Raw genomic sequence first — 19,272 nt, 5'->3', positions numbered from 1 at the left:
TGTTCACCGCTCTACTACACCGCTACACCGGCTACTTATTTGCGGCTGAGTCGAACTGGGGGAGGCCCAGGACCGGTTCAGATAACGGCCGTCACTGGGTGTGGGTTGAGTCGCGAGCGGGAGACAAACTCCCCAAACACCACCACCACCGAGAGAGAGGGGGGGGGCACAGGGGGGTGAATGAGAGGGGGGCCCCAGGGGGTGAATGAGAGGGGGAACCCAGGGGGTGAATGAGAGGGGGTGGGGACCCCAGGGGGGTGAATGAGAGGGGACCCCAGGGGGGTGAATGAGAGGGGACCCCAGGGGGTGAATGAGAGGGGGTGGGGACCCCAGGGGGGTGAATGAGAGGGGACCCCAGGGGGTGAATGAGAGGGGACCCCAGGGGGGTGAATGAGAGGGGACCCCAGAGGGGTGAATGAGAGGGACCCCAGGGGGTGAATGAGTGGGGGACCCCAGGGGGGTGAATGAGAGGGGGTGGGGACCCCAGGGGGGTGAATGAGAGGGGGGGACCCCAGGGGGGTGAATGAGAGGAGGACCCCAGGGGGTGAATGAGAGGGGACCCCAGAGGGTGAATGAGAGGGGACCCCAGGGGGGTGAATGAGAGGGGGTGGGGACCCAGGGGGGTGAATGAGAGGGGACCCCAGGGGGGTGAATGAGAGGGGACCCTGGGGGGTGAATGAGAGGGGACCCCAGGGGGGTGAATGAGAGGGGACCCCAGAGGGGTGAATGAGAGGGACCCCAGGGGGTGAATGAGAGGGGACCCTGGGGGGTGAATGAGAGGGGACGCCAGGGGGTGAATGAGACGGGACCCCAGGGGGGTGAATGAGAGGGGCCCCAGAGGGGTGAATGAGAGGGGGGGGGACCCCCGTTACCTGAGCCTGTTGCTCTGTGATCAGCGCCACCGCCGCCACCGCCAGCAGCAGCATCATCACGCGGCGCTCCATCAGCCTCACCCACGGGGTTCTCTCTTCAGTGCCACACTCACTGATGCTGCTGCTCATGGCGACATTAAGCGGGAAGTGACATCATCAGGCGACATTAAAAAGGAAGTGACATCATCAGGCGACGTTAAAAAGGACGTGACATCATCAGGCGACATTAAAAGGGAAGTGACATCATCAGGCGATATTAACAGGAAAGTGACATCATCAGGCGAAATTAAGAGGAAAGTGACATCATCAGGCAACATTAAGAGGGAAGTGACATCATCAGGCGACATTAAGAGGGAAGTGACATCATCAGGCGACATTAAGAGGGAAGTGACATCATCAGGCGACATTAAAAGGGAAGTGACATCATCAGGCGACATTAAAAGGGAAGTGACATCATCAGGCGACATTAAAAAGGAAGTGACATCATCAGGCGACATTAAGAGGGAAGTGACATCATCAGGCCACATTAAGAGGGAAGTGACATCATCAGGCGACATTAAGAGGGAAGTGACATCATCAGGCGACATTAAAAGGGAAGTGACATCATCAAGCGATATTAAGAGGGAAGTGACATCTTCAGGTGACATTATGAGGGAAGTGACATCATCAGGCGACATTAAGAGGGAAGTGACATCATCAGGCGACATTAAGTCGAAAGTGACATCATCAAGCGACATTAAGAGGGAAGTGACATCATCAGGCTATATTAACATGTACGTGGCTACGAGATTACGAGTTAAATGTTCTTGCTGTGGTTTTCACACCTGACGGTGATTGCTTGTGTTGCGGTCGAAACGTCGTAAGAATTTTATTGTTTTATATTTTTTATTTATATTATTGTTTCCCTTCTACGTGGTGACTTTACCGAAAGAACAAAGAATATGAATCGCTGCAGTCACGGAAGATTTAAATAATTAAATAAAATTGCAAGAGATTGATTATTCGTGCAAAAGAGCGTCGCGTAACCGATCACTCAGGGGTGGGACCGGCGCCTTTAGTGGCACCCCGACGTGAAACGAGCACACGGCACCAACTGTCCCCACTTCCTGAAACGGAACGGGGTTTTACAATCGATGCACGTGCAACTAGTCTCAATGATTGTTGCGCAACAGGAGTGCTTCAGGAGAGCATCAGCGAGGTTTTACTGTTCCTCCTCCACTGGAGGGGCGCAGGCTACAGCACAGCGGTTTACCACCAGGCACTCCGTAGTTTGGGTTGTGTGGACACAACATCGCAGGGCTGTGAGACTTCTTGAAGGAGGAGATGTGGCACATCAGCCTGTTGATGTTTTGATTTAAAGCTTTCGTTACTGCAGTAATTCATATTCTTAGCTCTTTCGGTAAAGTCACGTTGAAGGGAAACAATAAAATAATAAAATATATATTGTGTTTTATATATATTTTATTGTTTTATTGTTTCCCTTCAACGTGACTTTACCGAAAGAGCTAAGAATATGAATTACTGCAGTCACGAAAGCTTTAAATCAAGAGTCCATCTATGTTCTGAAAAGAGGAGGGGGGAGACGAAAAATTAATTTATGCTGTCTGAAAGCCACAGTAAGCGTGAACAATCAATTAAGACCTGAAATGGTTTATCAAATCCTTCCAATGATTGCTAAGCCAGAGTCCATTTTCTCGGTTGAAATTGTTTCTGTGTTTGTATATGTGGATAGCCTCATGAACAAATCTCTCATGGTAGCCAGATGGATTGCAAAGAACCTCTGTCTTGGAGAAGGCAATGTCATGTGAGCCTACTGAATTATAACAGTGATCTGCCATGGCCGAGGTGTTGGTCCTACCGTGTTTAAGGTCTGCTTTGTGTTCACGAATGCGGTCCGAGACATGGCGTTTGGTTTCTCCAATGTAACTACTACCACAGAGGCAACTTAGTTTGTAGACACCAGGGTACTGTATGTCGTGATAGCGAACTAATGCGTAAAATGCTCTGACATTTATAATGAACTTAGGTGGGTGACCACTATTGATTCCCATGTCACAGGGCTATACCTAATACATGAAAACTTGAAATGAAACTTGAAATAACAGACTGTTGAGGCAATTGCTGTTGGCGAGTAACAGCGTCTATGAAGGCTGGCACAGCACACGAGCAGTGGGTGGCCAACAGCAGGCCCGGCCACCAGAGACCCACAGAGACCCACAGGGACACATAGAGACTGACAGAGACACACAGAGACCCACAGAGACTCAGAGAGACCGACAGAGACACACAGAGACCCAGAGACACCCACAGAGACACACTGAGATACACAGAGACCAACAGACACAGAGACTCATAGAGACCCACAGGGACACACAGAGACCCGTACAGACCCGTAGAGACTCATGGAGACCCATATAGACCCAGAGTAACTGAGACTCGTAGACACCCATAGAGGCTCAGGGACTCACAGAGACCCATAGAGACACCATCACCACCACCATCATCACAACCATGATCATCACCACCATCACAACCACCACCACGATCACACTGCACCAGGTACTCATTTAAAGCCATGCCGACCCATGGAAAGCGGTTTAAATATTCGGCACCATTATTGGTCGTGAGTGGGGAGGAATTGAACTCTGTTCACTGGGTTCGCATCACAGCGTTGCAAGCCACCACACTGCCGCTCCCCATTAGGACGACGCACACGGCATTGACAACCTTGATGCTTCCGGTTGCTTGCGATGAAGTGACCGGTTGGCTCAGCCTGTCAAGAGCACCGAGCTGTACCGCTGAGACCATGGGTTTGATATTCAGGCAACTTGCTTGTGATTTTAAACCATGTTTCTCAAGCGTATTGCATTTGGCTAAATTCCAGCTGAGAATGAAAATATCAGTTTCACTCTCGTACGTGAAACATTTTTCTCGGTGACAGGGCGTGTGGGGAGGTGCTGCTCATGACTGTTTGGGGGGGGGGGGGTGGTGGTGACACGTGGCCCCCCAATGATCCGATCAAAATCCCTCATTTCGATCGGATCATTGGGGTTTACAGTGAGGGAAAAAAAGTATTTGATCCCATGCTGATTTTGTACGTTTGCCCACTGACAAAGAAATATAATTTTAACAAATATAATTTTAATGGTAGGTTTATTTGAACAGTGAGAGATAGAATAACAACAACAAAATCCAGAAAAATGCATGTCAAAAATGCTATAAATTGATTTGCATTTTAATGAGGGAAATAAGTATTTGACCCCCTCTCAATCAGAAAGATTTCTGGCTCCCAGGTGTCTTTTATACAGGTAACGAGCTGAGATTAGGAGCACACTCTTAAAGGGAGTGCTCCTAATCTCAGCTCGTTACCTGTATAAAAGACACCTGTCCACAGAAGCAATCAATCAATCAATCCGATCCCAAACTCTCCACCAGTCAACGCCCTACCTGGTTGATTGACGTTGAGAGACCACGCCCACACACGTGATCGTCTGACGTCGATTCCCACGTCTACACAGTAGGGAACGATTAATGAAGGTTCATTTTAGACCACTGTTGATTCCCATGTTATCCCAATGCAAATCGATTTTATTAGCCTAAGCCACAAATAAATCGGTTCCCATGTTATCCCAATTGAAATCGACTCATACATCCGTAACTCTATTATAATCGATTCCTAATGTTATCCCATTAGGAATCGGCGCGATTATAGTTAATCGAAATTTAAATCGATTTTCTCTGCAGGTGACTTGGCGCAGCAGCCACGGTGAGCCGAGCCGATCGATACATCATCGGGTGCCAGGTTGTGGTGGACGTGGGGAGCGGTGGTGCAGTGGTTAGCGCACTGTGTGTGTGTGGGGAGCGGTGGTGCAGTGGTTAGCGCACTGTGTGTGTGGGGAGTGGTGGTGCAGTGGTTAGCGCACTGTGTGTGTGGGGAACGGTGGTGCAGTGGTTAGCGCACTGTGTGTGTGTGGGGAGCGGTGGTGCAGTGGTTAGCACACTGTGTGTGTGTTGAGTTTTTGTGCGTTGGGGTGGTAGCTGTGGACACAGTGGGTACTGTGTGGTTAGTAGTGACAAGTACATTATTATACAGCAGTGCCTTAAACTTGTTATTAGATTCAAGTATAACGTTGCAATGACTATTGTTTGCTAAACATAACTTAACATTTTTAATGACTGAGTTGAGTTTATGCGTGCGTTGGGGTGGTAGCTGTGAACGCAGTGGGGACTGTCTGTGTACTCAGTAGTGAGTAGTACATTATTATACAGCAGTGCATCTCATACACACACACATCTCATACACACACACACGCATCTCATACACACACATGCATCTCATACACACACACACATGCATCTCATACACACACACACATCTCATACACACACACATCTCATACACACACACACATCTCATACACATACCCATCTCATACACACATCTCATACACACACGCATCTCATATACACACACACTCGCATGCATCTCATACACACACACAAAGACAAAGACCCCCGTATAGCCTTAACATACTCGGGGCAATGGCTGGGAGCCAACACCTATGAAGGCCGGCCCAGCACACGATGGGGTGGGTGGCCAAACACCACGCCCGGCCGCATTTGTCTCCCAAGTGGCGATGTTCACACCCTGCACCAAGTACTCATTTAAGGCTGAGTTGACTTCAAAGACGGAAACAGGAATACTTCTTCACAATTATGGCAATTCGCCTGATAAAGCTGGTTGTAATAATCAGTGAAACGTCATACTCTAATGGTAAATGTTCTGGGTTTACTATCCAATACACCAGTGTGCTGAAGCAGTAACTTATTGGCACGTTTTGTTTACGTGAAATATGCTCTGACTTTAACATAGCTATTTCTGTGACCAGTTACAAGCTAATCACTCAGCTATTTCAATGCTAAATTCTATGCTAATTCCTTTGTTAAGGGGTACCTCTGCGGATGTGTATACTTTAACTTAGCTATTTCAATGAGTCATTTCAATGCTAAATTATATGCTAATTCCTTTGTCAAGGCACTTTGTGTTCTTCTTCTGACACAGCTTAAAGGTCGTGATCTAAGCGTGGCTTCTCTCACTCCAGCGCTGTCCTCCAGACAGTCTCGTCCCTTCACCTGATGAAGGCCGCTTGTGTTGTGGCCGAAACGTCGTGATTTTTTGTTATTTTATTTTCACCCACGTGACTTTACCCAATAGAACTAAAGAGTATATTTTATACTTTTTGCATTGTTTACAGTCTGGAAGCTACCCACATGGCAAATTTCAAGTTTGTTGCATGTCGGAAAGTATGCTAAACATTTCGAACAGACACACATAATCACAAATTTCCCTTTTATATATACAGACGAAGGGGTGGGTGACAGCACCACGCCCGGCCGCCTTTGTGTCCCCAGTGGCGATGTTCACACACCACAGCAATTACTCGTTTGAGGCTGAGTCGATCTAAGGGAGGCCCAGGAGCGGTTGAAATAATCGTCACCGGTGGTGGCCGTGAGCGGGAATTGAACTCAGGTTGCCGGGTTCGTAGCGCAGTGCGCTAACCACTACACTAATGCGTTACGCTTCCACATGCGTGGGTCACGTGACAGATTTGACGTCACAGCTCACTTGCCGTGCAGAAAAAAATGCATTATTGAGCTCCCCTCCCCTCCTCCCCCCCGAAAAAACACAAAAGTGTATTTTAATAATTTTTGCGTGGTGTACAGTCTGGAAAGTACCCACATGGCAAATTTCAAGTTTGTTGCATGTCGGGAAGTACGCTAAACATTTTGAACAGACACATAATCACAACTTTGCCTTTTACATGTGTATGGAAATAATTTCGGCCAGGGCTGCTCTGTGTCAGCGACTCTGAAAAATATGCTGACACCCGGCACACCACGTCCCGTGTGTACCTTTCGCTATCGCCGTGGCTACCGGGGCTGTGCTGCCCACTCCACTCCGCACCAGCGACCCAGAAAATATTCAGTGACAGATTAAGCCCTGATTATTATTCACACAATTACACGTCCAGTGGAATTTGAACACGTGATTTCGTGCTTACGGGACAAGGTGTTTACTCGGTGGGCCATAGCTGCAGCTCCCCAATGCTGCATAAACCCACGGTTCTTGTTAAAATTCCAGTTACAGTAATGCTACTTTATCAGGCACTGGCTGTATTTCCACTGAAATACACAAGGAGAATTCTCTGTTATTACGAATCTTATATCTGACATGTTTAAGTGGTGCTTTTCTGTTCGGTGAAATGTGTTGCTATTAAATGTGATGCGAGCAAAGAGACGTGTTTATTGATCGCTGATCGATCGATTGACTTCATGGCCGAGCGGTAGCGCGTTGCAGATGTTTGTGGTACGAGCCCCACGACCACCCCGGTTAACGCTGTGGGTGTATGAACTGTAAATATTGCGGACTGTCTGCTTCACAGTCGGATGCTGAAGATCTCGGAGATGTAATTTAAATCAGTAGTATGCCACGTGTGTCGGCACAATTCTGTAAATGCGACAACTACTGTGGGCTGTCCGTGAAGCGTAGCGCCTCCAGGGTGTAGCCTCGTGTGTACGCTGAGCTTGTTTCGCACCGTACGTAGCCAACCGTGCTCATCGGAGGCGCCTTGCGCTGCACGAATGGAGCGGACGCCAACGTGCACTTGCAAAACCCAAAAGCTTTTTGATTGCCCTCGTTTTGTCCGTTGAAGACGATGCAAGCCGCGCCGCAGGACGATGGCCGCGAGCACGAGAAGCCGTGCCTCAGCGAGTCCCGCGCGGCGGAGCTGGTGGAGCGCCTCTACGGGGTGAGCGTGGCGGGGGTGAGCCCGCTGGCGAGCTACGTCGACCAGAACTACCGTGTGCTGGCGCGCGACGGTCGCCAGTTCGTGCTCAAGGTCACCAACACGCGGGACAGCCAGCGGCCGCAGATGCTCGAGGTGCAGATGGCCATGATGAGTTTCCTGTGGGAGAGGGGCTTCCCCATGCAGGAGGTGGTGGACAACGTCAGCGGGAAGATCATGTCGCTCGAGAACATCGGTGAGCTGCGCCCGCGTGGGTCCCGGGAGCAGAGACATTGGAGAAGAGATGTACGTAATACTAAATCTTGTTCTACTTGATGTGCGTCTCCATCTCCCTTTGTCTCCCCCTACATGCTAAGGCCTCGGCACAGAGACCCTATCTCTCTGTGCTCCGTACGTTGTGTCTCTCTTTGTGTCTCTGTGTGAACTCCCTTCTACTTAGGTGTCTGTATATATATCTGCGGTTCTGTGTTTCCTCTCTCTTAAATTTTGCTCTTCTATGCCTGATGATGATTGCTTGCGTTGCAATCGAAACGTCGTATGCTATTATGTAATTTTATTATTATTTCTTATTTCTACGTGACTTTACCGAAAAAACCAAAGAGTCATTCCTGCAGTCACGAAAGTGACAAATCAAGTTTAATAGATGTACAGTGCAGTACAATTGATTTTGCTGCAACTGAACTCTGGCCCCCACAACATAGCACCACGTAGCAGCCTGTGATGCCTGTTTAATGCACGATTGTAACCCATAGAAGCCCTAATCCAGGCTCAACCTGCTTAGCTTTCAGATCTTATGATAGGGCACATTCCAGGTGATTTAGTCATAGGCTGATAGTAATCATACGAACACAGCATTGGTTTATACTTGCAAAGACAACGATCAATATCCGAGCATGAGGCGGTGGTATAATACTGGGTCTCACTCCACTGACGATAAGTGATGTAAAAGGATCGTACTTTTTAGTTTTTGTGAGGTTGGTGGATGTAACGCACTGCTTGTTGGTACTGGCCCAAGGTCCACATTGTGATATTTTGTAAATTCTTCATATATATATAAAAAAAAAACAATGTTTGGTGTGTGGGATGAAACTGGAATGACTGCTCACAGCAAAGCCACACGGACGAGACGATAACATCTGTGGTGAGAGATTAGAAGCACACTTGCTGTTTTCTCATCTACTGACCTGCAGGTTGGTAGATATAATGTTTGTACAGTTCACCGATGCCGCCATTCGCCAACCGCACAGTGTGTTCCACCTCCCCACACTTCCGATGAGCACGGTTGGCTACGTACGTATGGTGCGAAAGAATTTCAACATACTTACGAAACCTAAATCGTAATTTTTGTTTCTGCTTATCTTCCCACGAGACCCTGAGAAGCAAACGTCAAACTCTTTGCATCGAGTTCCGGATTGGCTGACAAGGGGAACACGTCAAACCAAAACCATGTATTACATGAACAAGCATAGACGGGAGAGAGATGTCACAAGCGATATATTGTAGAGATATGAGAGAGATTTATTCATGATAAAGGTTTTTGGGTGAGATCGCGTTATTTATAAATGTGTCATAACCCTCCACCACCCGACACAGCCAAACAGTAAAAAATGTGTCACGTTGACAACAGACAAAATAGTTCACTACTTTAGCCCACCGGTGTGATGAAGAGTGAATCCACAACATTTACAATATTTGAGTACGACGTTTCGCTGGTAATTACATCCAGCATCATCGGGCAATTCGCCATCATCATTTAACTAATTCAGAGAGAGATTTAATCAGAAATATGATATTTATTTGGAAGAGATAGGTGAAAGATCTATCCGCAAGAGGAGAGATTTAGAGAAATGCAAACATGTCGATACAGAGCTTATCTCTCCCCCACACCCACTCCGGCCTCCTGCATCGCATCACTTCTATTAATATTATTATTGTAATCATCATCGTTACACTTGTTTTCACAGCAGAGCCTCACTGAGTATCGGGAGGGTCTTGTCAAACTTTTCAGTTGGGGGGAGGGCGCGGGGGCGACGGTTGTCGTGTGTAATTTCAAGTGAGTATTGCTGACTGAGACATGTACTTAATTAGTTCTTGTAAGGCGTGGCGGGATAGTTGTCCTGTAGACCAGAATGAATTAATTTTGGTGGTTCGGGCTTGGCCCACGGGCTGTAGTTGGGACAACACTGGGCTGCTAAACATTTGTAAAGCAAAGTGCTTCATAGCCCATCGGATTCCTCCAGTAAAAGTACATATTTTGATTATAATGCCTGGGCTAGCAGCGCTCCTTTAAACCCAGGCTCGGGGTTCATCGCGTGAGCTGACATCGCCGCCCAACGCCGTGTTTGGAATGCGAAGATCACGGAATGCCGCTGACCCTTATATTTACGTGATGGAACGAGCGATAAAAGTCGCCTCCTGATGCAGATGGGGCCCCCATTCACCCTGCTCCTAAGTAATTTGCTCAAGCTGAACCCAGGGAATTCAGCTAGACTCGTGTGCTGACGTATCCATTCTGGCCCGAACCTGGGCGAATTGCCCCCGGTTCCAGCCAGCGTGCGCTAAGGCGTGAGGGTTGCGTGCCACGTTGCAACTTTGGCGGATGCCTTACGCATGGGTGTGGTGAGGTATTATTCCTCTCAAATGCTTTATTTAGCTACAGCGGTTTAGACAACAAGGCCATATAGGAATGCGAATTTCGGAATGCGTTCGTGTTATTAATTTCTGCGTTAATAGTACCGTGAAAGAAAGTCATGAGGAAAAAATCACTCCAATTTACTATTTTTGGGGGGGGGGGAACAAATACTCGATTCAAGTTGCTTGAGAGATTGGCGTTTTAAAGACTACACGAATTTTATGTGCGTTATATATCGGACTTAGCACATTCATTATTGTTATTAACCATTTAATACTGAGCAGCAAATTGTCGCTTAATTTCCTAAACAAAAGAATAGTAGCCTTGGCTATCAGTTGAGCAATTCATCAGAGACCCTGTGTAGTATAGCACGTGGGTAATGAACACAGGGTGCAAAGTGGTGAGTTGACACTTTGGCCAGACCTTGGAGGTTCCGATATCAGCTTCCGAACAGCTTTTTATGTTCCAGCAAAAGGAAGCGACGGTGAGATTTCACTAACCGTGGTGACCTCTTGACCTCGGTGGCGACTCCTGCTGTGAATTCTCAGACTGCGGCGAAGGAGAGAAGGAGTTCAACGTGCGGCTGCTCACGTACCTGCCCGGCGTGCCGCTGTCCAGGGTGCTGGCGGATGGCAGCCTGTACTACCAGGTGGGCAAGCTGGCAGCGAGCATCCACCAAGCCCTGCAGCAGGTACGAGCGCACGAGCGCCTCTTGACACGTGACATGAGACTGCAGGGATTCATATTCTTGTTGCTTTCGGTAAAGTCACCACCACGTAGAAGGGAAACAATAAAATAATAAAAAAATATAAAACAATGAAATTCTCACGACGTTTCGACTGCAACACAAGCAATCGTCATGAGGTGTGAAAACCACAACAAGGAAATTTGAAAAAAAAAATATTGTTGTGGTTTTCACACCTGATGATGATTGCTTGTGTTGCAGTCGAAATGTCGTGAAAAATGTATTGTTTTATATTTTTATTATTTTATTGTTTCCCTTCTACGTGACTTTACCGAAAGAAACAAGAATATGAGAATATTCGCCAAAGTAAAAAGGCAAAAAAGAAATAACTCGCAAATTACTTCATTGGGAAATGCGGAGTGATAGTTTCCCCAACCCCTTACTGCGACAATCTTAAAAAAAAAGTCTTGAGTCTCGGCGAGCCTTTTCTCTCGGTATGCAAGTGTAATGTGACGTAACGAGCCCACTCGCTCGGAACGTACGCAGCTGTTCATAATTAGCAACGTGAGAGTCCTTCCAAGTGATCGAATGGCTGGTTTTCAAGCAACGTATTTTTGTTGTCTGCCCCCCCCCCCCCAAATTTTATTCCAAGCGTCGGGGTGGAGCGGTGGCGCAGTTGTGAGCACACTGCGCTACGAACCCGGCCACCTGAGTTTTATTTCCGGCCACGGCTAACATTCGTGGCAAGTGATATCTGAACCAGTCCTGCCCCCCCCCCCCCCACCCCCCCTTTGTCCTCTATCCTTCACCAACCTACACTGACCAGTTTGGCGAAGTATGGTCAAACACCCTACATGACCAACACTGAATACGGCAGTGCCTTGATAAGGGCTGTATGAGTTGTGCTAATTGGTGCCATGTCATGAGATGGAAAAAAACATCTCATTCTGTGCATCACCTCTGGTTAGAGAATGGCCCGCAGAAGGTGATCTCACAAAACTACTTCTCAGATCCATTCAAGTGTCCTGTTATTCACAAATACCAATCAAACATTTGCCAGCCGCACGCAGGACTTGGGCAGCCTCACCCTCAGCTGCATAATAAGTCTAGATTTTTAGCTTTCATGACTGCAAGGATTCATACTATTTGGTTTTTTCGGTAAAGTCACGTAGGTAATAATATAAAATGATAGAATGAAAAAAAAGTAGTTGTTTTTTCATTTATTCTTTTATTTTATAGTTTTACCTACGTGACTTTACCGAAAAAAAACAAAGAGAAAATAATAAGTCAAGGAGAACATCTTTTCTGAAACGAAGACTATCCTTTGCTAGCTTGACGTTTTGCTGCGTTTAACTTACATGTGTACTCAACTGGCCAATGCGATGTTAATCTCGTATTGCATTTTTTGTCATCTTACCGCCTTCGTTTTTAAACATCTGCATAGTTTGAGCACCCGTTCCTGCACTCCCTGCAACGAGACGATTTCATCTGGAACCTGTCAAACACCCACCTGCTCGAGTCCTACCTCTTCACTCTGGACGGCGACCCCAACCAGGGTCTGGTCAGGGAGGTCATCGCCAAGTTCCGCGAGGAGATCCAACCCAACCTGCACAAGTTTACCAGATGTACGCTCGCCTCGCAGCTTCACCCGGGACGTAGCTCCATGCCTCAGGGGGCGAGGGGCGCTTCAGGCCACCGACGAGGCCTTGAAGCCACGACGGGTGCCGCGTACATGTGTACGTTGAACTTCTTTCGCACTGTACATAGCCAACCGTGCTAATCGGAGGTGCGGGGGAAGGACAACAAACTAAACACAAAAAATCAGTTCAAAAATAAATTAGTGTTCAATCTAGGTTTAAAGTGCATAGCTCCAGTGCCTTCCTAATATCGGAAATAAGAGCTTTTCAGACGGCCGCAGAAGTGCATCTGAAAGCGCGCGATGCGGTGACCGTCTTTGTTTGTTCGATGGTTAGCCAAAAGCCGCTGCGAGGATCACCCGAATTCGCGTGATGGTTTATGCTGCTTGACGAGATCAGCAAGGTATTGTGATTCATTTGTGGCAAGCATTTTCTTTGCAATGTGCTTCACGTGATTACTTTTACCCAGCATACACAGATGCATTACAAGGCATGCATGTAATGGGGGACACTCGCACAGACACTGATCACAGGTGAAATCAAATGACAGGGTTATTACATTCAGACGCTACTGTATATAAATCATAATTGTAATTTCTACCAAATCATTTTTCAATGGATGCTAAATTGTGTTCAACAGTTTTTGTTACACATATACTCATAATAATAATGTACAGCCCTTTGTCAATGCACTATCTGGACGAAGGCATTCCCAGGCTGTGTCGGGTCATGGGGGTTGTTTTGCCTCCTTCACCATGCTGGTCGGTGAGGAGGTAGGTAGGATCCCAGGACTGGTTCAGATATCAGTGATGTTCTCCATGGCCGGGAATCAAGGGCTCGTGATGCGGTGTGCAAACCACTACACACCGCTCCATATCTCGCCCCCGTGCAGGGTTGTACGACGCTGGTGGGTTATTGTAATTCTGTGCCTTTGAAGGCAGGAGAAGAAGTCGGTGATTCACTGAGACTCTGCAGGGGCCGTTCTTAGACTCGCACACGCGGCTTGCGCAACACCAATCGTGCGGCCGGAATAAAAACGGCACGGGCACGAACGATGACGACGGCGACGAGGGGAGGACGGTCAACAATAAAAGACAACGGACGAAATCAAATTCGATGTTTTCCCCTCGCCGCAGGCATAATCCACGGTGACTTCAATGACGACAACATCCTGGTGCAGGAGGTGGCCGCGGGAAGCGAGCAGCAGCAGCAGCAGCAGCAGGGGCCCAAGTCGGCGGAGGGAGCGCCGCGGCACCGCATCTCCGGCGTTGTGGACCTCAACTCGATGATGTTCGGCTACCACGTGTACGACCTGGCCATGGCCATCATGTACATGATGGTGGAGAGCGGAGAGGCGATGGAGGCCGGGGGTCACGTCCTGGCCGGCTACGAGAGCGTGCAGGCCCTCACCGAGGACGAGAGGAGGGCCGTTTACTTCCTGGTGGCGTGCAGGTGAAAGCAGAGGTGGGGACGCTAAAATCCCAGCTGATCAACAAGTCGGCAGCAAAAACCCTCTTGAATAACAAACGATATTAACCGTCACGACAGCAACGGCAACAACAACATGGTCTACTTTTCCCCGCAGGTTCTGCCAGTCGCTGGTCATGGCCCGCTACACGATCCTGCGATACCCGCAGAACGCCTACTACCTGCTGATAACGGCGCGCACCGGCTGGGTGAAGCTACGCGAGCTCTGGACGAGGGGCCTGGAGGACATGCAGAGGCTGTGGTCCGATGTTGCGGCACGGTACAGAAACTAGAACCGCGGTGGAGATCGAGACGGACGGCGAGGAGAGAGAAGGGGGAGTTTGGGGTGGGGGGGGGCCCACCGTGAGACACGTCCTCCCACTCGCCCCACCGGTACCTCCCGATGCTTCGCAAGGAACCGGTTTCAACTTGAACGTGGCGCCGTTGGTTTTGGACAACGTGCGATCTTTGAATACGGAATCTGAAAAATGTGAATTGCTCATGCCAGGCACTTAATGCATAGGAGAGGTTTTTCGTGGCTTCAGGTTGAGGAGGCCACAAGTGCCACCTCGGGTTTTCCAGTCTCGGGCGATGGCGCGCGCGTCCGGTGGATCCGTTGAGTAACTGGAATGCGACGGCATTGGCTTCATCGGCAATACGATCCAAGCGCATTGAGAGACCGTCTAAATCCGCATCGCTGGGAATCGCCCCAAAACAGGAAAGTATTTATTCATTTTCTTCTTTGAAACATTTCGGAGACTTGAGACGATCGTAGACAAGAAGGACGAGGAAAGATTTTGGGCTGGACTTGAACAGGGGGTAGTAAGATGGGAGATCTTAGTTGCCAGTGTGCAGATAATATAGGCGATTAGAGGGGGGGGGGAGAGGTAGGAGCGTTGAGAGCCCATGGAAGATCTTGAAGACATTGAAGGCGTCTTCAAGATCCTCCATCTTGCGGTTGAGTCGGAATTAGATTGAAAGCACAGTGGAGGGATCCGAGTACCGGGTTGATGCGTTCTCATTGATGGGTGCAAGTTTGAAGGTTGGACGATCACTTGCACTTAGGAAGGTGGGAGATTTGTGGAGTCCACAGAGAGGGGTCCCTCCATGATTAATCAACGAGCACGATGAAGGCACGAATAAGATTCGGAGCGGCAGTTACATCGGCGCTTTCTCCAACCGGACAGGGGCACATATCTTCCCGGGATAAACTGCTCCGTATAATTGGTCCCTAGCAAAGCAGCTTCTTCATCATCATCATCAGACTTTTTTTTCACGTTCCAGTTCTCAATGAATCCACCTGTACGCGCCAAGTGACGGGCGGGGAAAGCACAGGGCCGTCACAGACAAAATCCATTGTCGTATTGTGCTTCTATGCTCCCGTGTCCATTCTTGGCCGCCTTTAACCCGCACTGACCGGCACGGTGAATTGTGGTCACGTGACCCCAACGGAGCAGCACGACGTGGGGTGGGGGTCGTCCTCATACAGCAGTGGATTGACACGAGGCCTGTACGCGTGCCTCTCAATCTCACGTCACCGGAGGTTGAACAAACCTGAAGTGGAAGCTGTTGTTTCCTCAACCTGGAGGCACTGGTCACCCACTGCCTTGTTGCATATGTACATACACGGATTTATACATATTTCCATACACATGTACATTTGCTTTCCATAGGTTACGTGTGTATGCATGGATGTATACATGCATGTGTACATTCATACCTACACACATGCATTCATATGTACAGATATAAATATATAAGTCCACTAATAATTTACATAGGAACTTGTTGGCAGATCTATACATTTGTAAATACATTTACAAACATATACCCATGTATGTGTACGCAACACATGCATGGGTATATGTCTGTATGGCGCGTACATTGACACGTATACGTATTTCCATACACATACATTTTTTCCCATAGGTCATGTGTGTATGCATGCATGTATGTATACATGCATGTATGCATGTGTACATTCATACATAGACACATGCATTCATATGTACAGATATATACATGTAAGTGCACTAATAATAAACGTAGGAGCATGTTTGCAGATATATACATCTGTAAATACACGTACAAACATATACCCATGTATGTGTACGCAACACATGCATGGGTATATGTTTTTATGGGGCGTACATTGACATTGCTTACTTAGGCCCATATAATTATATTCGTATGTATAGCACATTGTCCTGTACAGGGTGTGTTGTCCTTGAATGTACCCATAATTAAATAATCGTAATTATACATCTAATTGAACTGTGCGGTTCAAGTTTCAAGTTTGCTATGTTCATGCAGGTGAGAACCCAAGAGACCAGGATGGTCTCATGTGAAGACTGACCTGGGGCATTCGGATGGGCAGTAGGGAGAGTGATGAACACCATGTATCCAATCGAGATAATTTGCGGTGTAATTTTCGCCAAACGTGGACCCTGACGCCAGCGCACAGTGGTCCCACTCTTGCGAACTACGCCAAGGGATCTTTAACGTGTCCCCCTGGCTGAAATATTGGCAGCAAAAATCATCCTTGCCGTGCTTGCATTTAACGTTTGCGAAAACCTCGAGCGAATCCGTGTCGGCAGCACGCACAGAGGCGCGTGCCGAGCGCACAAAAATGTCTCCGCCTTGGTCATTGTGCAAAATCACCAATTCCTAAATAACTGCATCCGTTGGTCATCCATCTTTCTAGAGTGGTCGCCGATAGCAGCACACGAGAAAAGCACGTGATGTTGGCAAACACCTGGGACTTTTAAATCTCGATATGATGCGTGTCAACGCGATGGTCGACATGTGGCGGTCGAGAGGAGGGCATGAGACACAGATGATGAAATCTTCACATTACCAAGTGTGAATGGGTTATGTGATTTCATAAACATAGCTAGGACTGCAGTCTACTGTAATCCATTTTCTTCAGTGATTGGTGGACACCCCTGTAACAGGTACATTCACAATCTTATACAGTAAACGTGTACATTGAGACATTAAATGCATGCTGTTAGAATTATGATGTATATGTATTACTATTAGGGATGTTCCAGATTTTCAGATTAATCTGAAAAATCTTGCAGTCCAGGCTGAGACGTAAAATTTGGGACAAAATAAATAAATATTCTTTATATTGATCTGAAAAAGTGATGTCACAAACAGGTGGCATCACCTTCACGCCAAGAGTGGTGTCACTTGACAGGAGGTAATTGCCACGTGACATCACTTGTTAAAACCCCCAAAACGCATAAAAATTAGGACATCGTGTAAGTGGTCAAAAATCCATAAGAAGATCCATAATTGTTGTTACAAATGCAAGCAAGTAATTTTTTTAAAATCAGAAAATCGCCCATAGTATTTTACATGCATAAGCGTATCTGTACACACAAGTATGGGTGTGCATACACAAATACTAGGCGTGTAGCGATGCATAGACCGTAAACAAACGATTCCTACACCCACAAACGTTCGCATCTAATCGTGCATTTGGGAATTTGTCATTTACAAGTGATGCAAACGATGTCCGAGCGACACGGTACGCATCACAGTCGGGCCAAGTTGAGTGAACGAAAACCGTAGAGACGAGAACGAAAAAAAGTGTGAAACAATACAAATGCGAGTTTCATCATCGATGGTGACCCACTGCAGGACCGGTGTTTTTATCGGTCGTAGTAACGACGCAGCGGATCAGAATCCTTGATCGACGGCGATTCCGTATGCTCGCAACACGTGTGGCAAATAGTGAACGTTACAATCGCCCAGTAAACCGTTTGGCCAACGTTGGCCGAATGTTCACCCCTTGCGCTGGTCCAGATGTTCCACTTTTACTGGGAAACCACTTGCATTCCATCCGTGCAATCCACCTAATTGATCCGGTCACCTAATCCACCGCAGGCACTCGAGGTGCCGCGTTCACCACATTTGGTAATTAAAACCAAATTGTTTAATCTTGAATCTATCGAAGCGCCCGAGTGATGACGATACGTCGAACTGCTGGGTGGTGGGGGGGGGTAGTCTTATTCGTACATGCCTAATATTTACCTACATGCATAACCTGCGCGCACAGGATAGTACTGGCGTAACGCATGTAGCCAGTTTTACGCCTTCAAAAGTGCCTTTATTTTTTAACAAAACAGGAGAGACGCGAGCGGCCCAGCTGCGGAGAGCTATCCTTCGGAAACGATGCTTGCGTTCCTCTGCACGGCTACCTCCTGGGGCGACAACCTGTGGTTAATCCCAACATTGCTCCCTGCCATAGCTGCTCGTGCGTTAGGAACGTATTGTTGCTGCATCCAGCGCTGTTGACAAAACGGCGTTCACAGTTGACATGTAGTTCACATGTAGTTCACATGTAGTTCACATGTAGTTCACACAGAGTTTCAGTGCAGCGTGCAACGTGTGCCTAGCTTTGAACTATTGTGTCGTGTTGTTTTAGTTTCCTGCCCCCCCCCGCCCCCCTCCCCGAATATATTTCACGTTAAGTGTATTTTTTTTCGGCGCAGGTGAGAAGCAAAATAAAAATTGGCGCAAAAACAACTTTCGGCACGTAAAATATAAAAATCGAAAAAATAAAAATATAAATGAATGTTATTGAAGATATTCCCTATGGCGCTTGTCGATGTGATTTCCAATTATGCTGTCAATGTCGCGCGTATCCATTTGAAAATCCTGCATAGCAGCGCACCACCCTGTGTGCCACGCACTTACAAAAAGAAATCCGAAAATTCAGTTATTGAAAAACGCGACATGTTTCGAATGCCAACCCCCTTCAAAGCACCGTCTATACGTACACACGCAAACCTGAACAGGCTTAGGCTGAAATTAAGCAACAATGCGGATGCCGAATTTTTTTAATTCTGTCATGTTTGGATTTGACATCCTTCAACACTTCCAGACAATACTTTCGCAGGACCCAAGCTTGCAAACGACAAACACACACACAAGTTTTAGCCCACGGAATTTTTAAGAGGGCAAATCGCAGTTTTCGGATTTTAAAATCTGATGTCATGTTTGGAATGTGTCACCCTTCAGCATCTCCAGATGCAAACTTGATTAAGTCTGAGTTTGTGAAAAAATAAGACGCCCAAGTCTAAAATGTTTTGGTCTTACATTTGAGGGGCCTGTCATTAAAATGGCGGTTTTTCAATTTTTCCAAGTCGTAAATGTCGAGACT

General features: G+C 47.4%; 1 protein-coding gene across 1 annotated transcript; it reads left to right on the top strand.

Annotated features, from left to right (window-relative positions):
* The first annotated feature begins 6,960 nt into the window (after window positions 1-6,960).
* Window positions 6,961-14,088, top strand: LOC142912430 (hydroxylysine kinase-like). Its single transcript, XM_076060627.1, has 4 exons — window positions 6,961-7,913; window positions 10,859-11,001; window positions 12,440-12,620; window positions 13,769-14,088. Exons 1-4 carry the CDS (start codon window positions 7,589-7,591, stop codon window positions 14,086-14,088), a joined length of 969 nt encoding a protein of 322 aa, XP_075916742.1. The 5' UTR covers window positions 6,961-7,588.
* The last annotated feature ends 5,184 nt before the right edge of the window (window positions 14,089-19,272 follow it).

The sequence above is a fragment of the Petromyzon marinus genome, unplaced genomic scaffold (genome assembly GCF_048934315.1).
Source record: "Petromyzon marinus isolate PM22_M1 ecotype Great Lakes invasive population unplaced genomic scaffold, UKy_Petmar_22M1.pri1.0 PM_G_Scaffold_20, whole genome shotgun sequence".
NCBI classification, from domain to species: Eukaryota; Metazoa; Chordata; class Hyperoartia; order Petromyzontiformes; family Petromyzontidae; genus Petromyzon; species Petromyzon marinus.
This window is presented reverse-complemented; position numbering and strand designations above follow the sequence as displayed.